This window comes from Tribolium castaneum, chromosome 4 (assembly GCF_031307605.1).
Source record: "Tribolium castaneum strain GA2 chromosome 4, icTriCast1.1, whole genome shotgun sequence".
NCBI lineage: Eukaryota > Metazoa > Arthropoda > Insecta > Coleoptera > Tenebrionidae > Tribolium > Tribolium castaneum.
In genome coordinates, this window is record NC_087397.1 from 10,721,729 (window position 1) to 10,742,078 (window position 20,350).

A 20,350-nucleotide genomic window follows, 5' to 3' on the forward strand; every position below is an offset into this window, starting at 1 on the left:
AAATAAAGTATCTACTTAATAGCAAACGCTGATTTTTCTGTGGTTATTGGTTTTTGAAAAATATTTTTAGCCACCGTGTATACAAGATCTATCAACATTTTTGTGTCTTCAATAGAAATGCTATTTTTCATTAAGAGAAAATTTGAAAAAATAAACATTTTCACTGTTGATTGTCCGAGTCGTCACCACAAAATCAACTGTAAAAAGCTTGTAAAAAAATCCTTTTGGTAAAAAACTATTACAAGTGGCAGCAAGACAATATACTAAATTAATTTTAGAAATGACTATGAGGTGGAGACAGAAAATTCTATAAATAATAATAAAATTCAGTTATTATTTCAAGACCAATTAAAATGAAAAGAAGAAATATTGTATCAAAAACGTTGCCATTATAATTATGACAAAAATAATAGTTATTTATTTACCGAATTTGTAAATCGTTTTTATTATTTTATTATTAATATCAAACTACGAGTGTAAACGAGTGATTATCATCCATGAAGTGAATAAATAAACCGATATACACGAAAACGAGTTGAATACAACATTTTATTCATCGAATTAGACTCAACAAGGCTTAATAAAATTGCTTTAAGGCTCGGTTTCACCAACGTTAGTTAAACTTAATGAACAGTTAAAAACAATCGTTACTATGATTATAACAATCCTTTCTGTGGATTTATTCTACTAATGAATTTAACTAGGGTTGGTGAAACCGACCCTAAGACCCAGTTTATAAAAGCGTCATTAATTTAATTCGCAATTAAATGCGTGATTAACTTATCACGTGACCAAATTAAAGCAGTTTGATTGGGCTACTCGTGTTATTCACTTTTAACAACGAATTAAATTTTAATAGAGCTTTCTATAAACCGAACCTATAACAGCCGGTTTACAGAACACTTTAATTGCAACTAAATTTTGAATCGCGATTAACTTGACATTTGTCAATGCATTTGAAATGACAACTTAATTCGAATTAGTTTAATTTTGAATTAAATGTTAATTTCGCTTTCTGTAAACCGATCTTTAGGGTCTGTTTATAGAAGCGTCATTAAGTTAATCTGCAATTAAATGCATGATTAACTCATCACGTGACCAAACTGAACAAATTTGATTGGTCCATTCGCGTTGTTAATTTATAACAACGAATTAAATTGTAACAAAGCTTGCTCTAAACTGGCCCTAAGAACCGGTTTCTAGAAGCGTGATTAACTTAATCCGCAATTAAATGCGTGATTACCTGATTACGTGACCAAATTGAACCAATTTGATTGGTTCGTTGTTAACTTTTAGCAACAGATTGAAATTTAATAAAGCTTTCTATAAACCGATCCTAGATCTGTTAAAAATAATCTGGCGTTTCATATTAAGCATGTATTAAGAAACGCCAAACAGTTGTCAAAAAATTGTTTTTTTCTAATAAAACTTGAAATTTTGACAATACGAGACGATAATATCTGTTGTCGAGTATTTTATGAATTATTTTCGAAAATGGAGGTACAAAGTACCTACAAAATTTTAGCAGGCAATCTAAAACTAGTTACTTCCAAAGTTGTCGAAAATGTAAATTTGTTGATACTTTTAATTCACGTGTCCAAATTTGGCTTTAATTGCGGCTGTAACGCACAAGGATATTAATTCCCACACTAATCTCGGTTTTCGGTGAGAGCTTCCAGCGAGCAAACAAAGCTAATGTATGTACTGGCTTATAACACCGTGTGTAATTATTGTTATGTCCATTTTTTTGGGATAAAACATGTGTGCGATTTTAAGCCAGTCGTCTAAACTAGAAAATGATTTGTATGTAGTGCGAAAGCTTCCGGATCTGGGATACTTAGGAATTTAATGATGGCACTCTAGGTGAGTGTAGGCAAAAAAGAGCGTGCTTTTCACTTCGCAATGCGTTGCCGTAACTACGCTATAAATTTTCCCTGAAGGAGCTAAAAGATCAGATTTAAACAGAGTCTGAAGCAATGTAATAAAATAAAAATCGAGAGCAGACGCGTCCGTAAAAATATCACTATCATCCCGTATAAATTGCGGAATTTGATTTCGGAACCGTTGCGATGAGATAAATTTGATCGGTCCGAAAATGCCCACATAAAAAGCCCCAACGAATTCTCGCAATCGTTAAATTGCACGGTGTGCCCATCATTCCTCTTCGAAATGAGCCGCAGCAGAAAACAATAGCACGTGCCGTCTCTATATTTTTTTGCTCTTCTATCCCGTCCCAAGCCCAGTAGCCAGTATTTTGCAACAATACACGACCCATATATGGGATGGTGCCCATGTATGGACCATGTATGGCGTTTGCTCGGCTCCGGTCGCCGACGACCGACTCCGTGACTCATGGGGGACTCTTAGGGACCCCACAGTTCTTCGGCGATCGTCGTCCGTGCTTCTTGCGCTCCGGCCCATCATGTCCTGAGCCGCCAAACGTAAGTACCATAACTATTTTTACAAAAAACACTAACTCTAACAAAACCGCATGCACTTTTTGCTTGACTAACGAAATTTTTGACCAGGACCTGGTCCAAAAATTGCGATTTTTTGAAAAAATGCCAGGGTGCCAATTCGCGTTTTTGGGCCAAAATGTCCCACTCCGACGGCCGATTTTTGCGGAAAAAATCACAAGGAGAGGAAAAATCCCAACATATGTGATTCAGTCTTTTACAGAGCGCGCGGCGCTATTGCGTCCATCGACCCAGCGACACCTGCTTGCAAAAGGGGCTCTGGGGGCGGTGACAGGTCTCCTGGGCTGGAATTCTCCCGATCTGGGGTTATTGCAGGCCGAAAAAAAGCCCATGGTCAGGTCGGCGCGGCCAAAATCGGGAGAACTACCCCACAAGGGGGTGAAACGCGAACAGGTGTGACCTCCCGTGCCCCCCACTCCCCGGCACAGCCAACTCGGTCAGCGCCAGCGTAGATGTCGAAAATCACGAGCGGACGGACTCAAAGGTATCGCATGTCATTTTGATATTTATGATAATCATTATTATGCCTCATTTGATTTGACTGTCTCTCTTAGACTTTTTGCCCTTGTCGAAATTTCATTTCAATATTTTTTTCGCATCGCTACAAGCGCAATTAAGTACGCGATTTATATGCAGTATTGACAGTGTTTTATGTCCAAGTCAATTAGGTGCGTGCGTAATGTCTCTGTGTTAACAATCTTGGTTTTATGATGGAAAGGAAAATGAATGCAATCAAACGTTTTATGCTTTTGACGCCCCGGTGGTAAATTATCGCGCCGTATCAGACATAAAACTGATTGCAAAATTACATACATAATAATTTATAACTGACTGGGGCCAATTAGTCATACGCTGTCAAAAAACACGCTTAAACCAGATTTGAAATTTTTTATTCAAAATAACTTCACAAAAGCCATCAACTTTTCGATATCATTATTAGCGCCACTAATCACGCCCAAAAAAATGCCCGTCTTTGTCAATTATAGTTCCATCATGACGCCCAAATTACTTAATTAAAATAAAACACATTTATTTTCGAACATCACCAAAGGGCATTATAATTAAAGTAGTCGCTCCATCCTCGGAGCACTTAGATTTATTCAACTGAAGAAAAGTGTCTCTCCCTTTGGAACATTTGTACATTTCCATTAACGTGACGTACAAGCAATAAAATTCGCTTACGACTCTAATTCAATTACGTTTTTATGGAATTAAATTAATTAAAATTGTCAATCTGGGCCTAATTTTAATTGTTAATTTGGCACGGCGTAACTATGCTCAAAAATGTAAAACTGTTGTTTATTTACAATTTCAAATTAACTGCTAATGAAATGTTGGTCAATCCGCTGCTGCAGGAAGATAAACGTGCGAAGCGTTCGAATAATTTTAAGTTGCCGTTTGTTTTGTGGTGTAGTTTTATTACAGTTGTTACTGCTTCATGGTAAGCTTGCGGGATCAACATTTTATTCTGTCTAGATTGTTGCCTCGTTGTTTAAACAAATCCTAAAGCAGCTGCAATTGCTGTGCAATTGAACGGAGAAATTCGGCCACATTTATGAATATTTAAACGTCGAAATTGAACGAAAAAATAATTTTCTATCAAGGTGAGGGACCAGCTGGTGTCGGATTTGCTCGAGGCATACGCACGTTTTGTGAAAAAATCACCTTTTGCATTCAAATTGGGCATAAATTTGCACACGAGTTCAATTGAATTTAATTAAAATTGCCACTTAATTGAGTGAGCTTTAACTAGAACTAATTCCAGTAGCGGCACAATTATACGCTAGATAGTCGGTAATAAGGTGATTCCTGTTTTGTGTTACAGACGTGGGCGACGCCCAACACCGCTGGACATCAGGTGTGAGGAGGAACTCGTCAAATGCAACTAACATCGGATTGAGTTGTAGTTCTACGGTGCCATATTAAAGTTAATTTATCGTAAGGATAGGTAGGCTAGTTTCGGTCATGATAGATGGGTTTTGTTAGGTAGCCGGTCAAAATATGTAGGTACGTAGTCAACAATCCGAGATATTCAGATAGATAGTGGTGATGTTTGATCGATGCCTGACTTTGATCTTTTATACTTTTGAATTTAAATTCGCCTTTATCTCTACGGTAGCCCCGCTATAGCATACTCATATTTGTAATTATAATTTCGTATTGATGTATGATTGACAACTCTGATAATGCTACTTTAGTTTAAGACACTAATTACAAATTTTAATTAGGCACTATGTAGTTTTTAAGTAGTCATAAATTTTGATGCTGCTCAATCCCTGTACGATTAGGCTGAGACATGGCTTTAATAATTATGTATGATACTTTTTGAACAATAAATCGATTATGTGACATCTGTATTTTTATGTCTCGTTCTCTCCTCATTCCCGTTCCCATACACGATTTTTGTAAGTCGGTACAGACAGGTTCAAAAACTTGTCGACTCTGATTAATTATTGACTAACATTTCACCGTGCTGAATAGTAATTCGATGTGAGAAAATCATGACATTTCCTATATCCAATCGTTTGCTTTTTTCAGTAATGAGTCTAAGAGAGAGAGACAGAAATCCGTTTACAAAAGGGCACAAAATTACATTAAAAACATGTTTATTATCACATTTACGGAACAAGTACGATGCAATCGACACACTGGCATTACACAGTCAGTTTGTAAAATAATCTCGAGTTTCTCGCATTTCACTCACCTTATTACAAAGAAAAAACAGTCATGCCAAGCAATAAGTTTTGCAACCCCGCATCACCTGTATACCATTTTCAAAGTGAATTAAGCTAATTTTTACATCGATCGGTCCAACGGCACGTAGATAATACAAGGTTGCAATCTGATGTGCGGTTCAAAATAACATAATTTATTTCGTATTAAAAACATAAAAAGCTAAAAATAAATAATAACAACCATAAATATCGATCTAAAAAAACATGCTTCCAATTAAAAAACTAACTAGTTACAATCGGTCCTAAGGCACACATTCAGTATTTTAGTTGCTCTATACATCACAAAATTAAGATAAATATTATATCGAGTACAACACAATATAAAATAATAAATACCTAACTTAAAATTATTACCATTTTGAACAAGACACCTATTCTACATGGACTAGATGATGATTAAAAGTGCATTATAGCTATCATGCTACAACACGTCTGTTGAAGATTTTCGTGCAATAGTACAGAATCTGATGTTCAAAATGGCACATTCGATTTTCATAAAAAATAAACAGTGCACAATGTGCGCCTTCAAAAACAGATCAACTTTGTTGGAATGTAGTTTAATACTTTACATAAAATTAAGAATTAAAAACTTTGTACAGAAAACATTAATATAGAGTTACGAGTTAGAGACTCTGGTGTCTAATAATGCTAAGAAATCGCCACCCACCGACAAGGAAACTTGCGATTGTCTATTAGATTTTTTCGTAAAATGGTGACTTTTGGTAATTTCGTGCACCGTGCATAATCAAATTCGGAGAAAATTTTCCTATTGGTCGAGTAAATTCAGCTTTATGGCTCGTCTCGCTAATCATCGCGGGGGAAAATGCTATAACTGAAAAAAGCTCATTTTGAAACGCCAATCATTCAAGCGTCGTCAAATTAAAAGGCGGTTAACAACAAACATTATACTGCCCCATTGTTGACCTGCGGTTTTGATTGTCCGCGTTTCTGCCTCGTCATTTCATTCGGACTATTATTTGATAATAATAATAATAATAACGATGAGGACAATTATATTTTTTGTGGGGGCATTGTGGTGTCAAAATTTCAATCAACCCCCGATGATTGCGTTTGCCCCGTGTGGGTTCAAAAGTGAAATCGGGGATTTGCTGGGGGGGCCAACGACCTAAAAATAAGCGAGCCTCCAACGCAGATGGGTGCACCTCCTACACGCACACTTTTACTCGACCAATGGGATTTCGTAAATGTTTTAAATACAGGTGGGCTGTAATTGCTTTGCTAACATGATCTAATCGTAAACAAATAAAAACTGGACCTCAAAATCACCTGGAGAGAATCGCAAGTCGACCTTTCGTCTTTGTGATACGCTTCGACGGAATTAAAATACCCTGAGTTGATTCAGTTCGTATATAGCGTGCATCTTTTGGCCCTTTTGCGTTAGTTTTGGTCTGGTGTTGGAAACAAAAGCTCCCACGTGCGCACGTGGGCCGATTTGGGTTACAAAACTACACGGAAAAACCTTAATAACAAATACATTTGCATTTATCTGACCTTATTTGGGTATTTAGCAACGGTTACAATTGCAATGAGGTTTCAAAATTTCAAGCCGCGTCCAAAAAAATCCGCCGCGAAACAATGGTAAAATAAAGCAACAACTACAACATAACACCGTCATGCAGAAACAAGACGCAAACATTAAGGGTCGCATACACACACACCAGAAACGCTAAGAATTGTTTATTTACAACGCACGGGCCACTCGCAACACCTAGACTTCCGTTTCCGGATGCAGGAAGTAATGCCAATGGCTGGACAGGATAGCACGCGCCATCTACCGTTAGCGAAAAATCTGGGCTATTAGCTCCGGATTCCCGGAACAGCTGTTGGTCCCATCATCGGCGATGGGAAAACGAAATAAATCTCACGTCTGTCCCGATGCGTGAGGTCTTGCTTTCAGATGAATTATTCAAGTTAAGTCGGTCATCGTTCACTTTTTTAATGCAAAAGATGGAGTTCATCCGACGCGTTCGGTGTTAAAAATCGTGTGCCGTTTTGGTTTTCGCGTCTCAACGCAACAACTTTGAATAAAACACTCAACAAAGCGAACATATGTTTGTTATGGACTAGAAAAATAACGAAACGAAATTTCGAAACCTTCATTACGTCGAGATTTATGTTTGGACGTTTGCAATATTAAATTTCTTGGCTTTAGGGTAGGCGGGTAATGAAAACGTTAATCAACAAAGTACACAAATGTGCAAAGCGAGTGACCAACCGTTATTAGGAAGGAAATATGCCGAGAGACTTGCTTACAATAAGGAGTCACGACAAAATCCGACAAAGTAAAATTACGAGCAGTCCGATGGCTAATCTACGAGGATAAATTGAAAAGTCTCCGGCCTAGCTAGGGCGTTTTTCTTGGATTTTTTGTTTTAGCTGGTCCAGCAGGGAAGCATAATATGGGCCGTTGATTGTTTTTCCTTTTTCCAAATAATCTATGAAAAGAATACCCTTAGCATCCCAATACTGACTTTTCCGGCCGACCGAAGTGTTTTCGCTTTCTTCGGAACGGGTTCCCCCTTTGCAGTCCATTGTTTAGACTGCTGTTTGGTTTCGGGTGAATAATGGTGAATCCACGTCTCATCTACAGTTATAAATCTTCGTAAAAAATCCACCGGATTGTGTTGTAAGCGGGCCAAACACTCCTCAGAAATCATTTTTCTAATCAATTTTTGCTCTGGTGTGAGCAGTCGCGGCACCCATCGCGCAGATAACTTTCTCATATCCAACACTTCAGTTAGGATGTAATGTACCCGCTCCGTTGAAATGCCCACAGCTTCTGCTATCTCTACCAATTTTGACCGGCGATCATTCAAGACAATTTTATGGACTTTTTCTACAATTTCTTTGCACGTAGCGGTTTTTGGTCGTCCTGAACGTGGTGCATCTTCCGTGCTTTTACGACCACGTTTAAAGTCCGCGACCCAAGTTTTAATTGTCGTGTAAGAAGGAGAAGAGTCGCCCAATGTATTGTCCAGTTCAGATTTTATATCCTTTGAGGATAGCCCTTTAATAAAAAAATATTTGATCACTGCACGAATCTCAGTTTGCTCCATTGCGCACAAACACCAAACTACATCGAATTCAAACAACTGGCAAATAATTATTATTTGACCGATGTTTTTGATATTCCAAGGCACGACTAATAAAATATGAAAGAATATAATGCCATAATAAAATCTGCCAAATTTGCATCCTATCTAGGCTAGGCCGGAGACTTTTCAATTTATCCTCGTACTTTGAAACCTTTCATAACCAATTTACATTTAACTTGTGGCCATTTCAGAAGTCGATACTAGCACGGTTTTAATCGAGACAAGATTAATCTTTCAACTTATTAGGTTTGTTGTAAATGATGTTACAATTTTGGCCCAATTTATGCTAAATTAATACACACAGCAATCCTTGTCGGTTAGAACACCTCGGGCTAAACTAAAATTATTTTGATTTGCATTAATTTAAACGCGCTTCTGATTCAAATTTTATGACAGCATACGACCACTTAATCTCTCAATCATTTCATTATATTCTTATTGGGCAATCTGCACGAAATCACCATAACATTAAAAACAATAAAACCAAGGGTGTCACAAAGCAACGCTAAGCCTCTTAAATTCAAAACCAATTATATAAACATCAAATGCCTACACATAAAAGGAAATAACTCCGCTCCCTGAGCTTAACACCAAAACGAGCAAGACTCTCAGTTATTCCAGCATTTCATTTTTTCGAAAATTTTACGCGCTTATCCAGGGACGGGTCTTGACAGTTTTCACGTGATATCAAATGAAACTAATGCAAGTCATTTTCAAAACCATTTATAAGCACAAAAAAATTGTTTCTATATGCGACTTTTCGGTTTATTTTTCAAAATAATGCATTTATGCTCAAATAAGTCAGAAAATGGGCAATATCATTTTTGACCTAAGTCTCTTTCTCTCTTAATCGAAAGTAGCAAATGTTTTTCCAAACAAAAACACCGAAATAATCATGAGGCAGAAAGTAATTAGGTATTTAATAAGAAAAGCTGGTTACGAAAGAAATAAGTTATAATTTGAAAACTAAAACTGAAGAAGAATTTAAAACTTTCTCCAACTTTGAGCTCATTTCAAATAAAATACAGAAAATTATATCCAGTCTTTATTATTATTATTCACTAAAAGAGTGTGCTAAAGGTAGGTACTTTTGCTGTATCTTAAAAACCGATAAAATCACAAGAAATCAGTGTTTGTTATTAAATACTTTATTTTTTAAAATTATTCTATAATTCCGTATAATAAAATTCATATTTAAAAATATTTATAGTCTTGAGTAGCAGTTCGTGTTATCGAAAATTAATGAAAAAAAACTTACAATTTTAATAAATATGGTAAGTTAATAGAATAAAATTCGATTACATAGTATATTTTTTATATTTATTTCTGATGTCACTGTAACACAAAAAATGCTTAAATGTTGTTTTGTGAATCAAAGTATGAATGCAGAAGGAAATTTAAGTCCAGGGTTCATAAAAATAATTCAAAAAAAATTGTTGAAGACCCCAAAATCTCGTTTATTTTTTGTGTAGCGGCTTATAATTAATTAATTACTTAATTCATTTTAATTATGGATAAAAAATTCTAGACAAATTCTAAAAAAAAGCGCATACACAGAAAAAATAAAGTATTTAATAGCAAACACTGCATTCTGTGTAATATAATACAATTTGTTCAAAAATGATTGTTCATTAAGTCTATTATGGAATTCATATTCAATGTACCGCTTCGCCCAAATACAAATAATACTACTTGTACTTTCTGAGTACTGTCATCTCGTCAGATTTTTGAATAAACTTTTCACTGACTTTTATTTTTCGGCAAGTTGTTTCAAGTCTTCATTTTTCTTGTGTATTTTCTTTCGTTTTTAGATTCAATTTTGAGGAATTTGCCACTTTAACGGCATTCACAATTTAAACTAAGCGGCACACTACGTTCAAATTTCATAGGTGACTTGATGAACAGCCATTTTTGAACACATTGTATAATATTATAATTAGATCTGGAAATACGGTAAAAATATACTTTTAACTTGATTCTGTTAGTACCTTTCGCTGAATATCTACTTTTTTATGTAAACGCCCATTATCAATAAAAATTTTGTACAAAAACTCATTTTGTCCATAACATTGTACTTAGTTCAATCTGTCCATATTAATTAATAAGCACTGGATTCTGTCTTTGCAATCGGGTATTCGATAATAACGCATTCAAGAACAAAAGTGCATCCCAAATCCATAAAAGTTTAATTGTTGGCAAAACTTCAAGGTGGAAAAAGAACACAACCGTAATTTTTAACGACATTTCCATGTTAAAAACCAATTAAATGAGTGCCCTTGGAGATATTTTTCACGAAATTTTTAACGAAAAATTCCGATAATCAATATTTTGCAATTTAATGATTTCATGTTCCTGTTTAGAAAGATTTCGGGAAAAAAAAGTTTTGACCCCAAAAACGTCACTTGAAAAAAGTAACTGTAACATAATTTTCGACCTAATAGTTAGATTTTTGGTAATTTTTGTCAAAATTTAGAGAAATAGTTGATTTATTGGTTCACAAACGTGCATAAGCGCTCGAAAAACACGGCGATTCCTCGATTTATTTTTAACAGCGTGTCTCGAACGACTCCAGCTTCCGCATCAACTTTATCACAATGCCCCGAGATCCAAAAATGTCTTTTTAAAACAGAAAGAGTCCCAATGTTTCTTTGGTATCCCCCCGTTTCGGGCCCAAACGCGCTAAAATAACCTAAATCATGACTAAAATCGGCCCCTTTGGGGCCCTCCCCCATCCACCTACCGCTGGGGATGGGAGTGCGTCATGTGCGAGTGCGAATGCGGGTGTTGCGGGTGTCCGTAGCCCTGATGGGGCGGCGGCAGCGGACTAGGACAGGCCTGCGAATAGCCCCCATGCTGCGGGGAGCCGCCTAGGCCCAGGTGACTTTGCTCTAGGTGCGAATAGTGCCCCTGGCCGCTCAAAGAATGCGCGTGCGTGTGTGTATGCGGCGAACCGTACACCATTTGTCTTACTTTGGAGTCCTCGTCGCTGATGTTGTAGGTGAGTTCCGTTTCCTCGAAGCCGGTGGCCGACATTCGCTGGTCACCGGACGCCGAACCCGCCGGAGGATCCGGGGAGTTCAAGCAGGTCTGGATCAGGGCTTTGCCAGCCTCGCTGGTTATCATGGGTTGGAGTTTGCGGGTTGCGAAGGTGTACACGTGCCCCGTCTCCGACGCCACCAGGAGCATCACCTGCGTCCCGGTGAGGGTCGACAGCTCGTAGGCCTGGAACAAAATATAATTCTAATTTTGGACTCCAAACTTAAATAATTTCAGTTAAAAGTAAAGATATCTGATGACTAAACCTTTTATTTAATAAAGACGATTGATTAATTAATTGCTTAATTTGAAACATTCAGCAAACGATTTCACAGGGTTTTGAATGTTTTTCATTGTTTAGTATAGTACTCGATAAATTTGATAGTTTACAGATAGTTTAACAGGTGATAGTAGAGCCAAAATAACTCAATTGATTTGCCTTATTCGAATGTTTATAGTTTCTAAGTCACCCTTAAATTTCACCAGAAAAAATCGTAACAAAATTTTATCTCTAAGGTGAGTTCTTCAAAATCTTTTCCACTGTTTTAAAGATACTGAGTTAGAAGTTGTAAAAAGTGTGTAAAAACAGTCATCACAAAAAAACATAGAAGATCAAAATTTTACTTTTTTTTGCCAAATAGCCTACAGCCGAATCCATTCCCTCAAATGCCACCAGTATTAGCCATGTATTAGCTGTTTCAAAATTATAAAAATGCCAACGTCGCACTTCACCAGATTATTTTTTTTAAATAAGGTTGTTAAAAATGGAAAATAGTTCTTAATAATTAGATCTCTCATTGAAAGTATAAATTACATTGGTTATTATATTCTTGAAGTGCATGAATAATTTACAACCCCTAATTTTGAGAGAAAATGCGACGTTGGTGTTTTTATAGTTTTGAAACCGGTAATACATTTAGAAATAAAGTGCTTAAAAGACCCAACCTTTGTTTGAATTGTGAAGGCTGGACCCTCTATAATTCATACCTATCTCAGAAACTACAATGTGTTTTTAAATGATTCTCATCTAGTTAACTAAGAAATTGGTTTACATGTAAAAAAAAATGTGCCGCTCTGCTCAACTGAATTCTCTGTGAATAAATATCAAAACTGTCAATTGTGAAATTTACAAATTATTAATTAATTTAAAATGCAACTAAATTGTTACACTGTGCAAGAAAACACTTTTATTGTCGAAGCTTACTTTTGAATTGGAGACTAAATGCATAAATTCTATAAAGTATCATTTTTCATTTTACAGGAAATTCACAGACGACTAGATGAGAATCATTTAAAAACACATTGTATAATAAACATTCTGATAAGGCAGCTTGAATTATTTCACACTATGATATTGATTGTGACTTCAATATATGCTTCGATAAAATGTTAAAAATCGCATTTTTTTTTGTTTGCAACCAATATATCCAGCACGGAGCTGGACTGAGCTTTCTTAGGTCAAATCCTCTTGCTGCGAAGTATACAGGGTGATTCAAAAGTGTCGAACAAACTCTCTCGTATGGTGATAAAAGACGTAATTTTGATGTATTTTTTAATTTTTTGTCCTTTGCAACAGTATCGGTTTTTGCTCTTCGTTTCCTATGATGTCGAATTTAATTTAAATTATTGTCGATTTTGCAAGATTTTAATTGTTTTGTAGATCATAAGACATTACGAGTAATTGTTGTTTTTTTTAATAGGTATTTATTTGCTGTTGTCAGAGCTGTCGTTTCCGCTAACTAAAGTCAAAAAAATATGATCAGAAGCACCAAAAACTTAACTAAAAAATTTAAATTTGAAGAGCTATCTTGTGAAAAAAGGCTCAAACAATTTTTTGTCATAGAAACTTTTAACGCAGTTTCATGTCCTTTATCAGCATCCAAGAGATTGTCCGGTTTTTTAATCATCCTGTAGAAACTACGTCTAACAGAAAAAATATTTATTTGTTACAAAATACGAATCTTCGTACTTATAAAAATAATTTGGTAATGAAGGGCATTAATAATAATCGGTACTGTTTAAAGCATCAATGAGCGATAACGAATAAGTGCCTTTAATAAATGCAATGTAATCTCCCAGTAACAAACGAGTTGATTACAAAATTTTTTCGTTGGCCACAAACTCTTTCACTATGGAGACATGATTTCAAATTAATTCCAAATTAAAATAAACTTCATTTTTAACTTCAAAGACAGCTGTTATTAAAATTTATTGTAAAATAAACGTAAGAAAGACAATAAAAATTTGGTAGCAATCCCTGAGTGATTTAAAAGTGATACTGTGGGCATTATTTTACCATTTTTATGTGCCAGCATTTTTTTTTGTAAATTGCGACCAAGAAATGGTGACTAGGAACCACTCTAATTGTACCTCAAAGGCTCCTTTTATTACAGTAGATAAACTACTGTAAAGAGTTTTTTTAAGACTAAAATTATTTTTTTTGTAATTTGCTTACATTTTAATGCTTTAATAGGCATATTAACGAACGCAATGCCATCATGTCTGATGTCATAATAGTCATTATTTGACGGAACATTTTACGAAAATTTTTGAGTTGACCAGGAGCAAATTCAAGACCGGATTTTTGACAATTTTACAAATTTCAGGGTGTGCTCATGCAAGATTACCTTGATTATCATTCATACTCTTGTTTGTTGACAAAAATCAGATAACTCAAAAATTTTAATTCAATTTTTCACTCTCAAAACTAGAGACATTACCAATCGTTACAAAAATCCCTAAATCGATTAAAATAACAATTTTTGTTTTAAAAATGACAAAAATGGGACAAATTACAAAAAATAGTATAAAAAATTCGTTTCATAAGATCTTGAAGCACGAATTCAAGTTTTTGAAACTTGAATTCCTGCTTTAAAAGATTGGTCTTATGAGACTTGTTTTTTAATATACTATTAAACATCAAAAAGTGTATTCAACATCAAAAAAAAAAGTATTAATGACGTCCATAAGTGCATCATTTTTTAGACAAAATCATCCATTAGTATTGTAGCAGCGTTTTCTTTGTACACCATAAAGCTTTACAACAGATAGTTGTGTTTAAGATAAACAACCCTCACAATAAGATCTTTTGACAAGAGTGACCCGAAAATACCGACTACGGCCTATCTGCAATAAATCATACAATATGCTTGCCTGAGTAATTAGCTTGGAAAGTCCTCGGTTTGGGGTAATCATAACAAAAACTTAATGGTGTACAAAGAAAACGTTGCTACAACACTGACGTTAACAAACAGTCTATAAAAAATACTTAAACTATTCCTTCTCTTTCCTACATCACAGTCACATTTCTGATCGTTAAATAAACATTCTTGATTTGGTCTCATAAAAAAATGCGTGAATTTTGCTACTAAACAATTTTAATTTGGTCTATAACATTTTTTGTGGTTTCTCAACTTCGTCTTATTCTTTGTTAAGTGTCTTCATTATCGTCTTTCAAGAAATTGCGGTTTTAAGGCAGCTACATTTTTTATAGAAAAAATTATGTAAAGTACTGTAATTTGCTTAGACTCTAGAATTATCACCTTGTGGTGGTTATACTATTTCTTTTTTTTTTTTTGTTTCGTATCAATAAAATATTTTAAACCATAAAATAAGTGAGTCAAACTATAAAACCAATAGGTAACCGAAAACATCATAAATCTGGATTTTAGACAGAACTATCAGGAGCTTTTGCTTACTGCTTATAAGAAATGTCTGTAAATTAATAAATTGGTTTTATGTTTTTAATTATATTGCAAGTAAATTCTGTAACTGTAGCTACAGTCAGGTTAGATTTATGTTTAGTTAAGTTTAGTTGAAACTCAATTTTTTGTAAAATTTCTCGGGTGAATAGGTCCGGAACGGCGCTGCCCACACGTGAGGCTATCATCCAATGTTTCAATTAGCAGTCTTAGGAAAAGAGTTGATGCATTACGGCCAGTTTCATGGGCGGTCTGCAATCGACGCATGTCTGCACCTCAGGTTTGCCCTCAGCACTTTTAAGAAAACTTAATCTGTTTATTATGCTGATTTCATTATAGACCAAAGAACAGTCATTTGCGTTAACTTTACTCCGACTCCATTAAATGCAATTTATTAATTATCTCTTTTAACAAGCCATCTCACGAGAAAACTATTACGTGCCTCTCTCAAAATTTTTTAGCGTAACGAGTTAATTTTTATTGAGACGAACAAGTTGCTATTAATTTTGAATTAACAGTTAATACGAGAAATTTGCTAATGATGTCGTTTTACTGTTTTATCTAACGATAAATTGTTGATCCAATTGTACCAACCAAGCTTAAATTAGGTTTATCTCAAAAATAAATAGCTGTTATGAATTAGGATAATAATAGCTGCCAAATGACTTGAACGAAGTTCAAATTTTGGTAAATAGTATTTTTCAAACGACAGCCTTGGAGGTAGTAATCTGACGTAATCGTGAGAGAGAAAAAGTTAAAAATTCAGATTCGTTTTATGCAAACTGTGAAGGAGGTTCCCGTAATTGTATCAAAAACCTGATAAACCACGCTTATAAAAGCCACTTAAAGCGTAATACGGAGGGTGTTGTTTATGCTAACATCTCGAGATGAGTCTTTGATGTAAAAGATAAATAAAGTGAAACGATAAAACCGAAAAAGAAGCCAGTTTTTGCAGTAGATGGTCTCATAAATTGTTGGCGCAGAGTATCAAACGTCACCCTATTTTGCTCGGTCGCGACTTTAAAATTTGATGAGCTGCTCGACTATCTTGCGGAAAAAAGCACTTTATTCAGTCTTTCGCCGGTAATTGCTCGTTTCGCTGGAAATGACCCGTTTCTTCCATTAATTTTTGAGCGATTTCGACTGAAAGAAGTCACGATTGTCTAATTGAAAACGTATTAATGCCTTGTAAGTGGCAAATCAATGATGATTCCAGCTTGTAAACAGCAAGAGCCGTTCTCAATATTAATAACCTGTAATTTGAACATATCAAACTGTATGTTCCGGAGGTCATCGTTTTGAAAGTGACGAACGATGACTAAGACAAACCAAACGGCATCGCATTCCCCGAACACATGTCCAAATGACTTTACATTTTTCCGAAGCCTCTCAAAGATTCATCAATCCAATAATCAGCCTTAATTTTGTAAATCACTGTGATTAGCGCATCGTTTGGAATCAATCAAGTCGTGGAAGTCTGCTCCGGCATTGTCTCGTGGTGAGAAGAAGATTCTTCATTTCCTGCCTCGTGCTAGTGACACTTTCAGAAACAAAAAGACTGTTTTAAATTCACACATCATCAATAAAAATCCAACTATAACACCGATGACAAATCGTTTTTATCGTAGAGTGAGAGCGAGGGTCGATATTAATTACACTCAACAATCAAGATCTGGCTCTATTAATTTATTTTTCATAATTATTTGTTACGGGGATGGTTTTTATGATGTGTACGCCGCTCGCCGAGAAACGTGTGGAATAACTTCGGTTAATTGCCAGGGAAGAATTTGTGCGTCGAAGTAACATAACGAGGCTAATTTAATGACAAAATAATATATCGAATTGATTTATATAATCATGTTTATGTATTAAGTTCTTTGCGCAAAAACCGTGTGAATGGAGAATTTTTGCAAAAATGGACATTTTAATTGGCAGGTGTCGCTTCATTTAATTACTATAACAAAATTTTCATCAAAACTAGGCTAAAAAAGTCACCTGCTGTCTTGACATCTTTCTAAAATTCGGTCTATGCTGGAATCGTGCTCCCAGGTGTCGAAAATGCTACTGTTTTGAATTCGAGGGAAACACTGAGATTTCAAATTTTTACACAGTTGCTAGTAGTTCGTATGTAAATTCATCGATTAAACTCGTTTCAATGTTGAAATGCAATTTGTCACCGCAGATTTGACATTATTTCACAAAATTATAATAAATCACAAGCTTGATTTAAATTTACTTTTGCTAATCGTTTGAAGATGCATAGCGGTTTTACCACTTAGCACGTACCCTACGCATTCAATTTTTGCTAAAAAGCGTTTTAAACTACTAATTGTGCCTCTTTATTGATTTTTGAAAGGTCAACTCAACCGAAAAATTGGCAAACACCGCATGTCTTTGAACTTTTGAAATGCATTTTGTGTTAAATGTCGTCCCCCGCTAATTTGTTCAAAACTGCCAAAACTGAATGCTTCTCTCCGCTTTCACCGTATTTTTGCAAAACGCGGGGATTACCTGAAGAATAAATGTTAAGCGTTGGCAATTTGTTCTTTTCAACAAAGATAGGCGTGTAATAGATATAAATATTATACGGTTGTAATATTCGTACGGTTCACTGCTTGCGCTTAAATACTGCAATTTAGCAGTTAATTTTTGACAACACAGCCTCCATTAAATTTAACGCGAATTACACGCGTTTTATCGAAAAATTGACAAAATAAAAACACGTTTGGACCTCCCGTGGCGATAATTAGTCGGGCTCAAAGTGACCCGAATCGCTATTCAAATATTTCGTCAGATCTGACCTGAGAAAATAGGTGATGTTGTGCTTGGTTTCCTGATGTTATCTGCAATTGGACGTTGAAATTATGGGGGAGAAAATGGCCAAGAATAAAATGGTTTAGGTGATGTTTTTATGACTAGTGCTTAACTCCTACAAACTGAGTTATGTATAGATTTTATCTAGTTCAGGATTATATTTAGTTGACACAAATGTTGCTTATTATCATCTTGCGCCAAAAACTCCATGCCTTAATTTGCACAAACATTTTGTTGATACATCTGCGCGCTTAAGTCATCACCGGTTTATCTCCGATCTATTCTTTGATACGTCAAATGTTCTAAGGCGCTTAATTGCACTGCTCTAAACCTATCAATTAACAAAATATGCAAATGGATCTGTAAAAACAACCGTTTAATCAAATTGATTGAAAGCCATATCCAGAATTATATGCATATGAACCTACCAACCGCTGCTATTATTATCACATAAATTACACAAAGTGACAATGCGTCTTAATAAATTGGCAATTGATTAATATTGTAAATCAATTCCCGGTGCGTTGTCCAAGTTTGGACAAAATTTTCCGATTTATGCGCCGCTAGGAACAGAATTAAATCTTTGAACGGTTGCCAACTCGCTGCCGTAAGAATCTTGAGATTTACCATCCCACATGCATAATTCTGGACGCACAAACAATCCCACCGTGATTGATGGTATATTACGGATCGATTTATATGTTTTTCATTTTGTGTGTTTAAAGAACAGAGATATTCCTTCCGAGTTTAAATAAATGTTTAGTACGTTATCCAATGCTATTTACACATTTATAGGAGACATTGATAGTTCCCATGGACTCACTTAATTTGTACTAAATGGTGACTATTTGAGTAAATATTTGCTCGCATCAAGCACCGTTGAAGAAAGTGCTGTGGGTAAGCCAATTCGTTCTTCAAATGCCCACTAGTGTTTACAAAAATTCGTTACAAAAATAAAAACCGAAAAGTGAAATTAAAACTGCGGCGTAAAATGATTTCATTAAAAATAGTATTGGCCTGAAACTTGAATGAATCGAGTTGTAGATACGTTTGCTTAAAATAGACTGGAAAATTGCACCTTTTTGTGTATTGCTATCCGAAATTGGAGAGTCGCCATATCAAGCAATACCAGATCTGCTTAAAAAGACAGGCGCCTTCCCTTTTAGAATATGGGTCAACAAACGTATTAAAAATAGTAAATACAGCATCACACGCTGGGTGCCACATTTATCTATAATAACAACAAATACTAAAACAATGAAAATACCGAAAAACGATTATTCAAAGTGATCGCAACATTGCAGCATGCCCAAAAAACTTGAAAACTTTTGATAAAAAAAATTATAAAATCTAAAAGAAGAAAAGATCAAAGGAGTGCGCTGAAAAGTCCCTAACAGCTTGAATATTCCATTTCGGATCCTATCACGAATACGTGACACAAATAAACGAGTGACATGAAAATGTAAGAAAAAATGTTTGTGGTAATTTCACTGTTTATTCGTAGTAGATTCCTCATCACTGCATTTTGTCTCAATTTTTCAGAGAAACTGCTGAGTTTTCTTGTTGAATTTTTACATTTCTCAATTTATACGAGTGGGATTCTCCAAATTATTTCTAACACGGTTATTGTCGTTTTTGGTTTACAGTTCTAATTCTTTATTATAATCAATTTAATACCAGGTGAGGCAAACTTATCGCGCACTTAAGAAAATCGCGATTTCTAATTAAATAACAAAAATTAATTTTACACGCCTGGCTATACATTCAAAATGTATCTCCACTAATTTTTTGGTAATTTTTCACTCACAGATAAAGATAATAATTAAAAAAAGTAATTTTCGACCAAAAAGTCGAATTCTGAATTTTATACCAAACTACGCGTATTCACTTCAGAAAATTGTTTACGCAATTAGCAGATTTTGAATTAAACGCACTTTTACATTTTAACTTTAAAAATTATTTTTATTTATGAGTTGCTACTTATGGCATCGTAAATTTAGGTGACAATGTGAATTGTAATTGGACTAAGATTGTAAAAGATTTCGTTGGGATATTTGAATGCAGGCATATCAGTTGTTATCAATTATCATTAAGGGGCTTCAAAAAGGTCTGCTACTGGTAAGTGAGCCCTCTGTGGGCAAATTATACCATCTTCTAATAAATCACGCGTCTGGTTTGCGTCTAAATAAAAAAGCCGATTATTAAACCAACCAAGTAAAAATTCATAATTTTGATACTAGGGTTCGATGGGCTAGCAGGTAAGGATTCACTCAGTGTAAAAACGTAGTTAAAGTAACAGTTAATGTCCAAAAACTTACAAAACGACTTTATTAATTAACAAAAAAATTTCAGGATTTTCATTTCATTAGAAGTGCGCGATAAGATTGCCGTACCTATGAAGAATTTGTTCCTTCTAATTGTACCTTTCCACACAAGTAATAATAGATAAAACAGTGTTACAAAAACTTTAT

The 20,350-nt window shown here is 35.0% G+C and overlaps 1 protein-coding gene and 1 long non-coding RNA gene across 3 annotated transcripts in view; one reads left to right on the forward strand and one right to left on the reverse strand.

Annotated features, from left to right (window-relative positions):
- The window catches only part of bs (blistered), a 32,611-nt gene that overhangs the window by 10,375 nt on the left and 1,886 nt on the right, over positions 1–20,350 (reverse strand). The window contains exon 2 of one of the 2 annotated variants that reach the window (XM_008202641.3): positions 11,299–11,550. In XM_008202641.3, coding sequence (XP_008200863.1) covers positions 11,299–11,550 — 252 coding nt within the window. 2 annotated transcript variants of the gene reach the window in all.
- Positions 2,290–4,828, forward strand: LOC103315034 (uncharacterized). Its single transcript, XR_010333936.1, has 3 exons — positions 2,290–2,441; positions 2,670–2,961; positions 4,303–4,828. It is a non-coding gene; the product is annotated as an uncharacterized LOC103315034 (long non-coding RNA).